Raw genomic sequence first — 18,565 nt, 5'->3', positions numbered from 1 at the left:
CCCAGCTTTGTTTCAAATAAGGAACAGGCACTTATACTTTGATTAAAGTATATATAAATATCAGGAGCAGTCATCAAAAAATTAAAATCTTAACAGCTTTTACAGACATCTGCATTTCTTTCAAAGAAAATTCACTACTTTTTGCTTCTGAGAAGCACACTTGCATTCTCCAACATTACTTCATTTAAAGTAACCCAGTCCCATCTTCCTGAAAATGTATCCCCACAGCTGTCAACAAGTACAAGTGCTAGAATGTTCTTAAAAATGAAATTTGTATCTGTCTTCCCTTTCCCCACTGTAAGAAGTAGTTCCCATGTGGGGTACCAGCCCCTTGTTGACCTCTAATAAATGGGGTATTTGCATAAGGAATTAACTTCCAGGAATTACATATGAATTAGGGGTCACTGTCACTCGCTATTGTAACCTCACAGTAACTGATCAGGTGTTAAGTACCTGCTTACCTAATTGCTTCTGAAACTACCTTGGCCTTTCTTTAAGCATCAGGTAAATTGAGGATTTGCTAACAAAAGAAAGGTGATACTATTGTGTTTCCCACAGCTTGCATAGAATGTTATTCCACAAATTAGAAGGAGCCTCTTTTAAAGCTACAGCAAGCAAGTGGTTCAGAATAGCTTCTTGATAATGCAAGAATTTTGCTGGCTATTTGAGGTACCAGGATGAAAACAAATACATTATTTTTCTTGAAACCCTATTATCATGGAAATTTTAGTTACAAAAATTTGTGTTGTGGGGGAAAGAAACCAAAACAAACCCCCAAAGCCCCTGAAAATAAATTAATTTCTTTCATGACTAATAGCAAGGCTCAGTGGCAAATACAGTTGTTCTTTCCAGTGGGCTAAGAAGAGAGTTAAGACATCTAATACTAGCTGAGAAAGAATCTCCAACAAACTCACTTGTGAGGCACTAAAGGCATTAAGATCTACTTTCTGCACCCATGAATAAAAGAACAAGTCACCACAGAAAATAATATGACGGTTATGGCACACATCCTGAATTCTGGAAAAGCAAACAGCACAAATGCCTTAAAGGGAAAAAGATTTCATCCCACCTAATCCAAAAGGTGGGAAATAGGTTTGACAGCAAGCAGAGCTATGAACTGCAGGCTGTAGTACCAATATTTTGCTCTTGGATAAGCAACTGAATACACAGTTTAAAGTATTCAAATACAGTGAGTTCAAATGGTCTATCAGTATTGTTTAACATCTTAATAATGTTATTTACCTTTGCAATTAAAAAGTAAGATAAGGGATGCAAACAATGGCAGTGATCCTGTCTTACATCTCTGGAAGGCATACACATGAGATGAAAGATGAGCTATCAGATTAATATCTTGTTGAGATAGGATCTGCAGTGTGAATGTTTGGGAACCAGGGCATTTTAAACAATTAGTATTTGGGAAAAAAAAAAATCTGTTTTCCTTTCCTTTTCCAGATACAAAAATACTACTCTCATAAATCGGTTCCTTGAGAACATCTAAAAGTAAGGCAGATTTTATAAACCCAGAATGGTAAACTTAAAAATGAGTAATGAACAACCCTAAAATTCTGCAGCTGTAACACACGAAACTTTCTTCTAGAGTGCTTTAATCATAAAAGCCTTATGGATAAACATCAAAACACAAAACTGCCCCTGAAAGGTCAATTTTTCCCAGGACATTCTAAGTTTAATATTACATACATACAATATGTGAAGTGAAAAAGGTACTGCTCCTGCTCTCCACAGGAGATTTTGCAGATTTTATTGATACTTGTCCTCAACTGAGAACACTTTCCTAGGAATACATAATTTTATACTTTCTCCTTCCCTTCTCCTTCAAATTTACAAGCCTTCAAAGAACAGAAAACCACACTTCTGTGTGAATAACAAATTCTCCCAACAGTATTCCCCATCTTTTCACAGTAGCCAGCCAGCCCTTCTGTTCTTTGTGCTACAGGGAAGAGGGTAAGCATGCTCCTGTGAGCTGCATTTGGAAGTGGAAAAGGCCAAGATGACAACACATGCCACTAACACCCGTCCCCTCAGAAATGCCAAAGAATTACCAGCGATTCGCCCTTACTTCTATCACTTCATATAACCAATAGATACCTCAGTAAGGTGCCAAACCATTTAGCAAATTACAACTTTTGATGAACTGTGCACGAGGAATTTCATGATTCAGGGGGATATTGAATAAAATGTCAAAAAGGACATTTGGACCTGGTGGGAACGGTTCTTGTTTTCAGGTGTCTGAAGTCAGCAGGGAGATGTTTTAACAAGAAGCACATCTGATAACTATGAGTTGATCTTCTTTTTTTAAAGAAGTTAAACCTTCAGAATAGAACAATTTTGGGGTAAGATGAACTAATCATATCAATTTATCTTAGGCCAAGTAGGTACATGCATAATTATCTGGTTCTTTCTTTAACACATTTAAACTCAAACAAATATAGTATGGTCAACAATTTTGCTCATCTTGCGCAACAACAAATCAGGACAGCTCAGGGTAAGGAAGCAATGGCCAGCAGGCACACAGGGAAGACAAGACAGACAAATTTCCACTACCAACCTTGTTATCACCTCAGCAGCAGAAAGTACACTAAGTGTCCTCCCCATTTTCTTTCTCCAAACTCTTCCTTCTACCCATGGAAGCAACTAAATCCAGCTTTGCCAATGTTTCCGAGAATTATTCAGGGATAGATTGAGAACAGGACATACTGATGCCAACTCAGATAACCTCTTTAAGGACAGTGAACGTTTGTGAAAACCACAGACAAAAAAGGGCTTTCAGAAACTAATTATATGCCACAGCCAGTCCTCCACACTGCTTTCAAATGATACATTAAAATTTATGTTCTCAAAGAAGTCCCTCCAATCCATATTTTGTCAGATCTACAGCTTTGAGTAGAAACTGTATTTTCAGACTTTCTAGCTGAAGAATTTGTAACTGCAAAGAGTGCACATTATCATTAGAATCATATAGTAGTGAAGATTATACAGTAAAAAAAAAGGATACCAACCATCAGTAGTGCAAGACCCTTCTGGGGCAGGTTTTTGCGAGTATGGGATTGGTGGACTACTTGAATCTGACATGTCTTCATCCTCTTCTTCATCTTCCATTTCATTAACAGTTTGGTTGGTAGAAAAATCCAGGTTTCCATTTTGTGAATAGCGATGTACTAACTCTTTATCCAGCTCTTCTACCTTTGGCTTCACATCTGAAGAATAAAAATACAAAAAATAATAAAATATAGTAAAAATAAAAATAACCTTTTATTAAACTTTTCAACAGTATCTCCTTTTAATATAACATTTATCACCTTTTAAAATAACCACTATGCCATTCTTTCCCCTTAACGATACCCAAGATTCAGATTTTGTCACAGAGTGAACTGCTGTGCAGTTTCTGCCTTTTTTCTTTTTTTTTTTTTTTTAATAAAACACACCCCACCCTTTTCGCACACAGAAAAACAACTGAATTGTGCCATACTTTCATGGTTACCTTCCGGCAAGAAAGGAGGCTGATCTGGATCCAGGTACAGCTGTGAGAAGATTGGCCGTGGGACAACACTGCTACATCTCAGAGAAGCTTCTATGGAGTTATGAAGAGCTTCTTCGAAACGGGCAGATTTTAATTGCCCTGCATATGAATTCCCCATGATCTAAAAGCACAAAGGAAACAGCTGATAAGGGGATGGGAATGTCCATGCACAGAGAATTTACAAATGAAGACAGAGATCTTACTATCATGCATGACAGGGATATAAAGTTAGCAAGAAAATATGCTGTGCAAACAACATCTCTAAGTAGCACTACACGTTCACGTTTCTCTCTCAATCTGGCAGACTGCATCCTTCTGTTCCACTAAGCTTTTAGTACATCTCCAACACATTGCTCTGTGTCTTCTGAGTACACAGCTGCTCAACAGCCTCAAAAACTTGCCTGCTATAAAAAAAACTAATGGAGGTTAGATAAAATCGTTATTATTTGGGTTTTTTTCGGATATTCAGGGTAGAATATGGAAGGGTACATAACAAAAAAAAATTAAAAATCAATTTGGGCTTCATCAGTTTTTGCCAAAGAGTATGTTTACACAACTTTTCACTTATCAGTATGCCATTATTTGTAGAAAAACATTACACAAAGACATCAAGTAACTTGAACTTTTTTGCTGTTCCTCATATTGGAAGGTCAATTTCTCTGTCTTTTCAGAATCTCTTCACCTCCTGTCTTCAATGTAATATTACCATTTACATGTAGTCTGACCTATCAAAGGATCTAATTATAACAAAAGATATGTGTAAAAAAAGAGAGAAATAAGTAACTTCTAAACCACATACAGCAAATGCAGTAAAATGTGTTTATTTGAAATTATGCTTTACACTCATAGAGTGATAACAACAATTTAAATACCTGCTTTAGCAATTAATATTTCTGTTTATATTGATGATGAACTTAGGAACTTAATTAAATATTCAAGCACAAACAGACCTGTAGATAATTTCTTCTTGGATGGCATCACACAGCCCAAAGACTGTTATATTTGTGCATCCAGCACTGGGATACAGACACTCAAATTTAAACATGTAGTAGAAGAATGGCCATGGAAAGTTTTAAAATGAGCTAAGGGAGACTCACTGAAATATGAAATTTTCCACTTTGCTAGATGATTATACCAAATTACATTTGTTCCAAAGAAACAACGGTCTAAATTTTTCCAACATTCAGAACAAAAGAGTGAACTTTCAGAGAAATTTATTTCAACAGAGAGAAGTTTTCCCCAGCTAAATCAACATACAGAAAAGTATAAAACCTTATAACATTATCTTTTTACTTCCCCTCACTAGATGTCACCTAGTCCTACAAACAGGAAGAGACCTTGGCCAAGAAGATAAGCTGGCATTTTGAAAACCTATAGTTCCACTCCTGCTTTATCACTGGGTTGCTCAAGGTCCTCAGGGCCACCTGTAAAAGGGAAATAATCATGACAGCCACTTCCAGCAGCCTTTGAGGTCTGCTGCTGTAGACAAATATCTAAGAGCTCATTATTACTACACTACTGGATACACAGGTGTGAAATAAATCAAATTACTCACCTCTAACTTGGGAGACAGGGTCAGTTCCCTGTTCAGAGTTTTTATGCAGCTTTGGGAAAATAATTCCCCATCTCTGACTGGCTTTTAATAAATTTTGTGGCAACTACACTTCTCCACGCCAACCAGAGACAATACCAGATAAAAAACTATTTCTTAACCTGACACATTCTGCTATTTTAGCAGTGAGATACCTAAGATATGTAGTTCTCTTTTCCCTTCTATATGTTTTCATTAAATTTGGAAATGGTAGGGACTGTGTACAAACACACGACTACAAAGTATGTTAGGGAAAAAACTACACTGAAGCAGTATTAAGGCTGCAGTAAGCTAAAGCCTGTCAGGTGCCTTTGAAAAAAAGAATTTATGGAAATCGGCTAAGTGACTGAAATACTTATTTTACTGAAATCAGTGATGATACTTCCATAAATATAAGTGAAATCAGCTCAGACTATTATTAAATTTCATGCAATAAAATTTGTTTTCCGTGCTATTTATGTCAGTTATGATGTGCTTAAGGTAAGATTTCAGGAATGCATTCAAATTAAAAGACTTTAGTTAAAACACCATAAGGAAAATAAATCAACCTTTGTGAACAGAAAATTTGCAATTCCCACAGCAAAACACCTGTGTGAAATCTGTTTATTCTCCGTGTTTTCTACAGCTTACTTGTTGTTTTAATTCTATGACAACTATTTTAATTTTGATGGGAAAGTAATAATAAAGCACAGGACACACACATCAAAAATGCTGGCAATTTGATTTGCTTCCCTGGCATCTATACAAGGAGACTTGCCTGTGGATGGAGATTGTCACAGATTTACCATGGTTAATGTTACCAGAGGATGTTTCCAGCTTGCCAAGAGAAAACAAGGTTGTTGGTGGAAATGCCAAGGAAAGGAAAGCTCGGGGAGCCCAGCCTGTGCGAGTTCTGGTCCTGCAGCGTGAGGCAGAGCAGGAGGCTGTGCCAGGATGTGCCGGGGCAAGATGCGGCAGGCAGAGGGGCCGCGGCTGAGGAAGCCGGCAGCCCTGGAGAGCAGCATGGGGCAGCGATTTCCTAACACTGCCCGAGGCCATTAGGGCAGCTGGGCCTCATCTGGAGTTCAATCGAGCTGGGGAGGGGAGAGAGGGGAGAGGAGGTGGCAGGACCCTCCAGCAGTGAGCTGCTGCCGGCTTGAGGCTGTGATCAGCCTCGAAAGCCAGGAGCACCAATGCAGGGGAGTAACTCTCACTGTGTCCGCACTTGATTCTACCCCTGCATGCCTGGTGCCATTAGGAAATGGTGAATTCTCCTCCTCACAGCGTAAAAGGGAGGCAGCCTCCAGCGAGCACGCCTCAGCAGCGGCAGAGAGGGAGAACGTGCTTTAAATGGACTCCAGCGTGCTGAGGGGGCTTGAGGTGGCAGCAGAGCCCGGAGGAAAAACAAATTGATGGAATTTATTTTAGGGAGGCAAAAAAACCAACCAAACAAACCAAACCACCAAAACCGAAGAACATTTCTCTTATTACGACATGTATCTGCCACATCTGCATTTAAATATGACCAAAGCCAATGGTTTAACATAACTAAATTAATGTTCATTGCTTAAAAAGTTACACAAAAAATATGTCTATCATTCATATATGTGGTCATTTGGTTAAGAAACAAAAACAAAAATCTCCCAAAAAACTCACCAACCCCTCTTATTTTTCATAGTGAAATTAAGATAATGTTTTCTTAAAATTCTGCCCATCTGATGCATCAGTGAGCTCGGCAGGATGTGGGAAAGACATTCCATTGTTGAATTCAGCTGAGCTGATCTGACACAGTAGCTTAGAAGACAGTGCTGGACTTGACTCAGGAGCTCCTCCCTGATCTCACAAACCTGTTTTGATGCTGCCAACTCTGACACTTCAGGGCTCACCCTCCTGTCCATTGTTCCACGCCCAGCACCATGGCGTGGAACTCTGCTGGAGCCTTACCTCATGCACCAAGAGGTTTCCAGTGGGCAGGAGGTTTGATGAGGGAGTAAATAATCATTTCCATATCTACAGTTAGCACACTAATTGTAGCTAGCTCAGCACAGAACTGGTTAGATTCCCAGCAGTGAGCAGTCTGCACATCTCTAATTCAGTATTCCAGCCTCACCTTTCACCTGCACCACTGGATGGATGCTAGCATAATTCTTAAGTTGCCTACGTCTCTTGGCAACCTTTTGAAGTCTGTTTTGGATTGAACTCTATAGAATGTTGGTATGTGCAAAGTGTATGTGTATTTTAGCTGCTATACTTTTTCCCTCCCCACCACCCTACCAAGGAAGAAGGTTCAATTTGACAACACTCCTAAGGTTTCTCCTCTACCTCAACAACTGTCTCGCTGTACACAGATGAATTTTGTTTAATTTCCTTAAAACTCACTATGGGGATTAGAAGACATTATCAAAATTGAATAATTTCAAAACTAAATCTGAAAAAAAACATGAAATAATAGGGGAAATTCCTAAAATTTAGATCACCTCCACCTCCAGGCTCTATCACTCTCAGTGTCCTTCTCTGAAAAGATTCAGATACTAAGGAACCACTCAACACATCTCCATTCCTGCTGTGCTTCTTCAAAGTAAATTTCCTAAACACACGTCAAGTCTTCTTTGCAGTGGCCCATCACTGAACTACAGGATTAACCTGAGATTTGCTGGAGTGAGAACTGCCTTAAACAGAACTGGAAGGCAGCCCTCACATTTCCTTACATCTGTCTCCTTACAAAGACACATGAACAAGGCAATTGTGAAATTCCTCTAACCCGCCCACAGGTAAAGGAGGATTATTGTTATAGCTTTAAATAAAACAATTAATATGGGCATTCATAGTGGAAAGCAAAACTACAATTACCATGAGCTTCTATCAAAGTAGACAGAAATGGAAATAACAAAAGCAAAATTTCAAAGAGAATTGATTTTAACACTGCATCACTTCACTGTGATGGACTCAGGGAAATTCTAATCCCACTTTCAAACCCAGAAACTGAATTTACAAAAAGGCCTTGTCAATTCAAGCAAATAATCTTGTTCCATGTGGTCACCCAGGTTTCAAAAGATCTGTGCAGAATCATGACATGGGATGTTTGAGAAAAAACAGAGCCCAGGTCCAGCAGTGTGTAAGTACAGTAAACACTACCCACTTTTAGATAGAAAAAAAGGTGACTATGCTTCTTTACATTAAAAAAAACAGTCACCTCTGAAAAGTGGATCATGACTCAATAACTCTTGGGAGCCAGACTGCACATTGAGTTGAAGGCTCTGCTAGTAAAAATATAATCAGATCATTCAGTACACCAGATACCACATATTTGGCCTCCAGGTGGGTCATGACCCCAGAGACTTTAAAGGAGAGGAACTGAACTGGAGGATGAGGGAGGGGGTGAATGTTGTTGTTATGGCTTAAAGCAATTTCACAATTACCTGATAGCGAATGATGAATCTGATGCAAACACCCTCCATTAAGTCAGCTCTATCAAGTCCTTACTTTGTGTTTAACCTAATAATGTAATTGTGTTCTCCAAAACACATAATCTGGCTTCTGATCTGGCCTACCCCACAAAGAAGTTTCTCTTCAAAGGAAAAGAAAGCAAGTTCCTCCACAAAGGCATTGCCAGGCCCAGCACAGCTTCTGTATCTCAAAGGGTTATCTCAGGCAAAGAGAGACCAGGCATCTATTTGTGCTGCAGAATAACTGAACTGCTTGTTTCAGGTACAGCTAGTGTTTTTGATTGTTTACATCATTTTTAGTCATGTTCTAGGAGTATTATTTTTCTCATGAGAGTATCACTAAGATGTACCCTGAACATGCATACAGCAGAAAGAATGTCAGGTAATAATGACAATAACAAATACATACAAGTCACTAAAAGTGCAGACTTCAAAGTCAAAAGTCTATGTGCAGCATCAACTGTAGCATTCAGTGGGGAAGACTTATGTGTGACTCAAAACAAGACTGTAAGGTGGAGCAGAAGCCTTACTTCATAACCACTGTAAGATCTCCTTTCCCCCCCACCCCCCACCACAGCCTTTTCAAGGTCTTGAGATTCTCAGCCTGTTTTCTCTTCATTAGCAATATTCAAACTCAACTGTTGGAGAGCTTACTAAGAGTTTACAATCTTATGGAGCAAGTGACCGATAACTGATTTGCAATGTCTTTCAAGAAAAATGAATTATTAGTTTGGATTTACCCTATTTACAGTGCAGTTTCCTCTCATCTTTATTTCTCATTTTATTTTTAAGAAAATAGCGTTTGCATCCAATACCATTTAGAGTCTCATCTTTCAGTCTAATGTTGACACTACTGTGTGAAAGTAATGGGAAGGATCAAGAACACATATTTTTTCCTCATGAGGTTATTTCTCTTATTGCTTCACTAATTGTATCTGTACTTGGAGTATTGCATCAGATTATCTGAGATTTGGACAATTCCTTGGATAGAGACAGAAAGATGCATATTCTACAGAGCCACATGCAGGATGGTGGAAGGGGGCAGCTCTTTCCCCACAACATTAAACAGAAAGCAAATTACAAGTGGTCTTAATATAGAGGCTGCTATGCCCTTACTGCTCCATCCCTTCCACCCCAAGACTTTTTCTACAGGCCTCAGGAATAGCTCACAAAACAATAAACATACTAAAGGTAAAATTAACACCTGGATGCAGGATGGTATTACTAAGTTGAACTTACATGAATGAATGTATCAGCTTCAAATCACCCCAAGTGATTTAAAGCAAAAATTAGGTCTGAATTGCAGTTTTAGAAATTTGGTGACGTGGGAGTTTTCAGCTTCACAGAATAAACCAGCAGTGATGTAACACTGAGGCTAGCAAAGGAAAACCACCAAAAAATAGCAACTGAAACACCATTTCATCTCTTTAACCTCAAGCTTGAAATGTTTCTTTAGTTCTTTTTAATGGTGTTATCCACTGAGCTGTGCACACAAAGAGCAATTTACAGCCATGATCAAACACAGAATACACTGAGAGGCGCAATGGTACAGAAGTCATTGCAAGCTGAGCTCAAGTCAAATTTTACAAAATGGCACTGGCTTTACTTTTCTCTAGGTTATGGAAAAAAATTGCTGTATTCTGGATAGGTTAAACTCTTACAGCACAGTGAGAGGAAAACTGGTGCAGCCAGTGCACCAACACACTCCTCCAGTGAGGACTGAGGTGATTTAAGATTAAGCATGTTCCAAGCTTCATTTGATGTGATTTCCTCAAAAAAAAGATGCAAAAAGCAGATGAAGAAAGCACATAAAAGTTTTCAGGAGTTAATTATGTGGATTTGGCCTAATGTGACTGCAAAGCTTTTGGAGTCTTTTCAAATGATGTTATGAAATGGGTAGATAAGTTACTGTGGAGGTTTTGTAGGGTTTTCTAAATAAATCAGCAGAAGATGGAGCAAATCCTTTTATCCTGCAGGAACTTTTCACAGTATACATAGGAAAAAGAACATTACTATGCACCCTTAACAAAAGGGATACACTTCTCTTTCAATAGAAAAACCTTCAGGTGGGAATAAAAAGGTTATCAACCTACAAACATTGCTTTTGATTTTGAAGTTTAGATATTGTTAAAAGACTTCAGTATTTTAAAAGGAGTATATGCTCACACAGTCTTGGCAGGGATGGCACAAATAAATCACCAAGGAGCAGTTTTGAAAGCCTCAGCCTGCTTCCTTAAAACATGCATGCTACTACATAGCTTTCCCCACTTATGTTTTCTGTCCTAAATCAACAGGACTATTAACTACATTATTAATGTCAGTTCAATACAACCAAATCAGCAATGATGCTTAATCCTAGCTATAGGATCAAGGCATATTTTTGCTGTGTAATTTTGATTTTGCAATTAGTTGCAGACATGAATTACAATTTATGCTTCTAACAACCTGGCGTGTTCACATAGTCAGCTAGTTATGTTTGAATCACCTCTGTGCCCACCTCCTGGAAACTATGCCAAAGCACATAGAAAATAAGGAGGTGACTGCTGACAACCAACATAGCTTCACTAAGGACAAATTGTGCTGAAAATTTAGTAATCTTCTATAATGGGGTGAGAGTGGTGGGAAGGGATCCCATATGGAAGGATCTCACAGGCTTGAGAAGTGGTCCCATGAAAATGTCATGAAGGTCCTGCTCATGGGTTGCGACAACCCCAGACCTAAATACAGGCTGGATGGGGAATGGATTGACAGCAGCCCTGAGCAGGACTTTGGGGTGTTGGTTGACAAGAAGAGCAACATGACCCAGCCACGCACACTTGCAGCCCAGAAGGCCAACCACATCCTGCTCCTTCAAAGCAGCGTGGCCAGCAGGCCAAGGAAGGTGATTCTGCCCCTCTGCTCTGGTGAGACCCCATCTGCAGTGCTGCATCCAGCTCTGGGGTCTCCATTGTACTAAGAATGATGTAAACCTGCTGGAGCAGGTCCAGATGAGGGCCATGAATATTATTAGATGGCTGGAGCACCTCTTCTGTGAGAAGAGGCTGTAAGAGTTTAGGCTGTTGAGCCTGGAGAAGAGAAAGCTCCAGGCAGACCTCCAGTGCCCAGGAGAAAGCTGGAGAGAGACTTCTGACAAGGGCAAGGAGGGATAGAACAAGGGGAAATGTCTTTAAGCTGAAAGAAGATAGATTTACAGTAAGTATTAGGAAGAAATTCTTCACTGGGAGGGTGGTGAGGCTCTGGGGTTGGAACTAGATGGTCTTGAAGGTCCCTTCCAACTCAACCCATTCTATGATGCTATGAATTAATTTATCTACCACTCTTAATAATACAGCAGATTAAATAATTTGTTCCTCAAATAATGTATTCAAAATCAGTAACTGTTCCCAAAGCCAATACTTTGAAACTCTGTAACTTTTATATACTTTTCGTATACATAAGTGTTTAGTCATTCACTAACAACATATATTCTATTATTACACAGATCTTATTATCAATTATTAGCTAACAACTATATTTACTAATTACCAATTCAACTATTAAGAAGTATTAGAGATATAAAATCTGTTTATGTAGTTTACAAAAATCTATGAAGTAAACTATCTTCTCAAGTGCACCCACTAATTTAAAGCTTTGCTTCTAATGAAGATTTAATGTTCATTTCAACAGAACACTGTCTAATATTCCACCATAAAAAAAATTAATAACTGGGAAGCTCAGTGAATGGTCTTTCTAAATAAACACAGGTCTGTGCTTGTCAACAATTTTAATGCTGGTAATTATCACTAACTGCTGACTCTTATGAATTATATTTTTACTTGCGTTTTTTCCCAGTTGCTTCTATCCTGAGAAATTGAAAGGCGAAATCACCAATGTTTTGAAAGAGCCATGTAATGCCATAAAAAGAAGCAATCACTGTGGCATCTGAGCTGGCATTTCTTGTGAAAATGAAAGGAATGATCATCTATTAAGCACTTTAGGACTGGACACCTGGAAGCTGAGCACTTCACCTACAATCCTAGGCATACTTCGAATGCCTTATCGATTGAATTTGTGGACCAACTCTTCAACATAACTGGATTAACAAAGAACACCATATGAAGCTATGGTATTGAAGTAATTTCCAACCACTGAGTTTGTTTGTTTCATTTTTTTCCTGCAAGCTATCTCTACACCAGTTATCCTGATCTGCTTTCAGAACTCAATAATCTAACTACATATTCATCTGCCAGGTGCTGCCTTCAATAGGACCATGGAGTAGGACTGTGCCTTATGGCTTAGCACAGCTTAATATATTATACATTTATGCATTTAAATTATTGTAAATCCTTAGGCCACTGAGCTCCAAAATTTTAAGTTTTAAACATCACAGCTTATGCTAATTATTTATTGTAGGAAGATGGTACCATTTACATAGGAACTTATGTGTGACATTTTTAAAGACTGCTCACCAAGATGACACTATTTGATTGGAAACAGCAAAAAAAAAATCACTATCAAGGTACAGAAAATAGAAGCTAAAATGTAATCCATTTTGACACATCTCAACATCAGAATGTATAGCATTAAAAATAAAATCCTTAGTAAAGATAATTTTAGACATGTATATCTACAATAAAAGTGGTTTTCTCCTGTTTTTTTCCTCCTTTTTTTTTAAAGTTTTCTTATGTGAAAGTGCTGCCTAATAAGAGAGGAAGGAATATTTTTATTGCTAAGAAATATAAACAGATCGCTATTCATTTTGCAAAGATATTAGTGGTTTTAAGGGTTCTCAGTTCTTGAAAAACATACAAACTGACACTAATAAAAATAAAACTTTCTGGATAATAGGCATAATGGTAATACAGATTTCATTGGCTCTTAAAACTTTCCAAACAAAGATGACCCAATTCTTCACAAATACCCACTTAATACTTTCTTTTTCCACTGTATTCATCTTATCTGATCCATGTTCTGGTTTCTGACAGCTGCAACAGGCTAAAAATAAAGCCCTGGAGTAAAACTTTGTTGACTTCAACTTTTCCTTTGCTGCAAGCAAACTTTTTTCCTCCCATGAAGCTGGCAGAGTTGGAGATGTACCATGGCACTTCTTCAAATATGCAACTTGAAAGTAATTTCAGGATTACCAATTAAAAAAAAAAAAAGAAAAAAGAAAGTCTCTGCAGCCAGATCGTGTCTATGACTCTGTACAAGGAGTAACACCCTGCATCCAAGTGACTCACACATGGCTTTTCCTCCTTCTCCTTCACTTGTAAGCACATAATTCTGCCAAAAGCGCCATCAAGTTTTGTTCCTCTCCCTCTTCAGACAGATTATTGAACAAATCCCTAACATAGATTTCTAGATTTTAAAATAAAATTTAATCAAGAAGAAATAAGGTCAGCCTTAAGTAATTAAACCAGCCTTCACTAATGCACTTGGGTAAGAGGTTAAGTAAGTTGTTGGTTCCTCATGTCCTCTGAAAAAGGACTGTTTTTCTCTCTAGAGCCCAGTTTGAAAACAGGCAAGCCTGAACAAGAGTTCTCCTTGGTTTTACAAGGCTTAATGATCCCTAAAAAGGAACCAGCAAAGGTGAAAATGAGTCCCTCTTCTTTTGCAGAGGCTTGTGTCAAAATGTTTGTCAAGTTCCCTCAGAGCACATACCTGCACAGCTCTTCCAAAAGTGCCATTTTCAAATAAGTCAAAATAATCGTGCTTCTGCTCTTGTGGACTCAAAATATGTTTTAGAACAGAACAAACCAGATTTTTCTGATCTGGAGCTCCCATGTAGTCACTAGATAGAGATGCACAACTAACATTTCTGCAGTCACTGCCCGCCCATGATGCAGAGACAAAAAGACCAACACAGCAAAGCTAGCTGCTTTCATGGCCATTTCTATGCAAAAAACAATCCTCTGAAGGGACAAGAAAACCCTCTCTAGATCAAAACCATAATAATCAGCTTAAATCCACAAGCAATGTCGATTTCATATCATTCAGACACTTTTTGCAAACTTCCCTGCTGGTGGGAAACTGTGTCCAAATTTCTCATCGTTAATTTTAGTGGAAATGAACTTCCAAGTGCAAAGTCCTTTATATTAGAGTTCTTCCTTTTCGACAACATATGTTTGTCATGTGTCAAAGCTGACTCTACTTTTTCCCATTCCCAGAATACCACAAATTCTTCTGTAAAATAAACAAAGCTCTGTCCAGAATCTCTAAAATTACCAGAGGCAATCCTGTTTGAGATCAAAGATGCACATCACTGTTGGTCCATCTGCAGTATCCCAGATTTTATTTATGATGGAATTTGCAACAAACAAGCAATCAACAGAACAACACGTGAACACCATATCCAGGGATATGGCTAAAAAAGAAGAGTTTTGACATTCAAGCTACTTTTTCTAGATACTTAGGAATCTCAAAAGTTGTTTTGGGATAAATGTCCACAAATGACATCTATACAATGCCATTTAGGTCCAGGGAAAAAACCCACCTTTACTCAAAATCCAAAAATTCAAATCACATACTATTAATACTTAATAGGAGAAGGAAATAATATTAAATTTCTAATGCTTGTATTGTTCTGTAATGCAATTCATCAACCACTATGATGAATTTGGGGTGGGGGGAGGGGGGAAGAGCAGCTATGTCTTACATGAAAAAAAATTATAATAAAATATTTGACTTGTTGGGAGCATTAGATACATTTCTGTACTTTTCTCCTCAAAATCTTAATGATGTTTACAGGCTGGACTTAATTTATGTGCAACATAAACATGCTAGCACAGGCAATCTTGATTCCCAAAGCTGCTCCATTATGGTTTTATGAGTCAGCAACACAGAATATTTACAGGTTCTAGGCATTCTTGATGGCATGCATATAAAACTTACAGTAAATCCTGACACTCAAGAAACTATGCTTAAAATATTTTTCTGTGACTGTTGCCATAGTAGAATATAAATACTAGCCATAAAAATCTCACTGTGAGCTAAAATCTGCTTAAAAAAATAAAAAACTCCATACACCTGATAAATAAACAGTTTATAAACACAGAACGATTTTCTCCAATAGACAAGGAAAAAAAATAATAAATCTAAACCTATTTTATGTTGTCTGAGTAGTTAAATTCTGAAGTTACAAACAAAATTAAGCATTACAGCTCAAATATGTACTCTTCTAAGCAGTTTAATTATACAGATATAGCACTTAATTCCACATAGATATATGTAAAATATGATAGTTATTGTCTATAGGGATAAATCTGAAAATAGTCTTGGACCTCCCACAGAATTCCTACAGCAAAAGCCAGAACAATCTCATTGATAAATAAATCACTTAATCCTTTTTTCATTTGCCATCACCCTATTGCAAAAGCATGAAGCTGAAGTCTAGAAAGTCAAAGCTAAAGCCTGACCTTCCATCTCTATCCTCTCTGGCTGCTCCCTTGTGTAACCCTCAAACACATGCCATCGTTTCCTGATGAATTTAGAAGGGGTTATCAGGAGAATTTCAGGACATGTGTCAGTTTTGTGGCAACCTGAATGCTATACAAACATCTTCTGTGTTTAATAGGCTATTTGTATTTTAGTAGGTTTATCCATCCCCAGCCTTATTTGTTTAAAGGTGCCTTAACCTTGACATAAATCAGTGCTAGGCATCTCTTCTGAAGAGTTTAAAAATTAAACTCTGCAAAAAGCTGTATTTTGCAAGGACCTTTCTTTCAAAAATACACCAAAGCAACTTGTCAAATTCTTTGTTCACTTCCCCCCACCTTGAAAATTATGCAGTTTATTCTTTTTTCGCTCTTCTTATAGAGTTCTTCTACAGATTACGATGAAACACCAGGCTGGCCACCACCACTGGCTCCCAAGTCCCTTTTTCTTCCTAACACAGCCACGAGTGTTTGTGTAAGACAGTAGGGTGAACGAGTCAGAGGCTCTGTGTCATGCCTTGCAGCAACCCCCCCTTCCAAAGGAAAACAAAAAGCACTGAACCTTTTCTGTCACATGCCCAGTCCTCCCCCCACCACCTCTGTGGTGAAGACGGCCATTATTACATTTCCTTTCGGGTTATTCACAAGGTCTTGGCTCTGACATTGATTTCTTATCTGTTTCTATGACAAATGTTAAGTGTTAATAAGCTGTCCTTTTAAAGAAAGATAATGCTAAACAAATTATAGGAATTAATTACCCCAAACCTATTCTTTTTTTTTTCTCATAAGCATTGAAACAAGAACAGTAAAAATTCTCAAGACCATAAAAAAAAAAAAATCACATACTTTTTTTCCCAGCCAATTAATAAGTGTTAGCAGATTAAAGGAAGTTACACTTTAAGCCCAGCATTACCCTGAAAAATCTAAAGCAAATTTGTCAGGGAATACAAAACAACCAGGCAGGCACAGCTCCCTTATGAACAGTTTTTTAAATTATAATTTAAGTTACTTATTACTTTTTCTGATAATTTGTTCACGGGTTAAATTTTTGGATAAAGGGTGAAAGTTTCAGAAATCTTTTCAGTTACAGAACCATTAAAATGATAAACATTTGGGATCCCAAGGTATACTTCTACTCTAACTGTCCTTTCAGACCTGCATTGACTGCACTATAATAGCTGCCAACATTTGGTAAGGATTAGCCTTTCATTTAGACAAAAGCAAGCATTCCTTAGCTAAATCAGCACTTTTTGCCATCAGACTCATAAAACCTTTTCACAACACAGATTTTCAAGAGAATCCTTTAGGGTTTTAGGATGCTGCTCCTTTTACTAAGTAACAAAATACACCCCAGGGTGTCTCATTGACCGCACTCAGCTGTCCTTTGACCTCTGCAATTGTTTAGCCTAACTTCAGGGCCACAGAATCTGCCTCTCCCCCCCCCCCCATCAAAAAGGCTAATGTTGCTTCCTCCTAGCACCTGGCGAAGCAAAATCCTGGAGGTTCCCCCCTCTTCCAGATTTATACCATGTTCCAGATGTTGCCAAGCAAAATGTTCCAGCAGGCAGGTTTTGGGAGCCCCCAAGAGCCAAGCAGAACCTGGGCTGTGGCCATGACCCCCTTGCTCTGCTCAGGGCTGCCCTTGCCCCCAGGGATACAACAGGTCATAAAGCAGGAATAGATCTTCAGCCTTCTGGGTACACTGGCTATTTAAATGCAACAAGAAACTATGTGAGCCCAATATTGTGTACTGAGGCAAGCCTCCCCCCTCTCAGAAGTCAGGAAAAAAGAGACGTGTGAGAATCTCAGTTGGAAGCACAAATCAATCCCAATCATTACAAAGATCTGCATTCTTCTTCCCATTTGTTTTAAACCCTTCGAGAGGACAAATAAACAAACAAACATTCACCCTCCAAGTGCATGGAACTTATATTTAGCTAATTGCTTAGGTATTTGCAGAGCCTCTAAGTAAAACAGCAGAAGATTGTTACAGCTTCAAAAAAAGTGTCATTAAATAATGAAGTTGACCTCATTGTGGTTATATAAGAAAAAAATGGAAGCACAAATCAGCCCTCTGTTGAAGGCTTTTAGATTATATGAACTGGATTTCATTATCTTTTTTAAAACTTGAATATTTTACATGCCTGAAGCAAAAATAAAATAGTTATTTACAGTCCACACTGCTCCTAAAATGCACTCAATGGAAATGAAAGCAGAGATGCTGATCACATACAGTGTATTGTCTATTAGGATAGGCAAGTATGGTTACCTTCTCAGATTACTTTCAACCTATTTGAAATGCAGTCATGATTAAAGGATGCAGCTAAGAGTTTGTGAAGCCTTGCTCCAAAGTTGTTTAAAACTCCTGAACACCTGAAAAATAAAAAGGGAGAAAAAAAAAATTAGAATTACTCGTGCCAGCATATAGTTTATAAGAAGACAAAAAGCCGTTCCTGTGGAAACCTTGTCTAGGGTGAGAAAAGGAGGGCAAATGACTATAAAATGCACATTTTTAGAGGAATACTTGACTGAAAGTGTTTGGTTGCTTCTCTATATTCTACCAGAACTATAAACTTAGAATTTGCATATTTTTGGCGCT

General features: G+C 38.1%; 1 protein-coding gene across 10 annotated transcripts in view; it reads right to left on the bottom strand.

The window, feature by feature from the left end:
• The window catches only part of GREB1L (GREB1 like retinoic acid receptor coactivator), a 133,212-nt gene that overhangs the window by 56,736 nt on the left and 57,911 nt on the right, over positions 1-18,565 (bottom strand). For 7 of the 10 annotated variants that reach the window (XM_021551539.3, XM_021551544.3, XM_021551547.3 and 4 more), the window contains 3 exons: positions 18,236-18,339; positions 3,488-3,659; positions 3,018-3,215 (listed from right to left, as the gene is read on the bottom strand). In XM_021551539.3, the coding sequence (XP_021407214.2) occupies positions 3,018-3,215; positions 3,488-3,656 (367 nt within the window). In that variant the 5' untranslated portion in view covers positions 3,657-3,659; positions 18,236-18,339. The remainder of the gene's footprint in view (positions 1-3,017; positions 3,216-3,487; positions 3,660-18,235; positions 18,340-18,565) is intronic. The other 3 variants (XM_021551543.3, XM_021551545.3, XM_085571993.1) reach the window with 1 other exon arrangement.

This window comes from Lonchura striata, chromosome 2 (genome assembly GCF_050655825.1).
Source record: "Lonchura striata isolate lonStrDom1 chromosome 2, ASM5065582v1, whole genome shotgun sequence".
In the NCBI taxonomy this organism is placed as follows: domain Eukaryota; kingdom Metazoa; phylum Chordata; class Aves; order Passeriformes; family Estrildidae; genus Lonchura; species Lonchura striata.
This window is presented reverse-complemented; position numbering and strand designations above follow the sequence as displayed.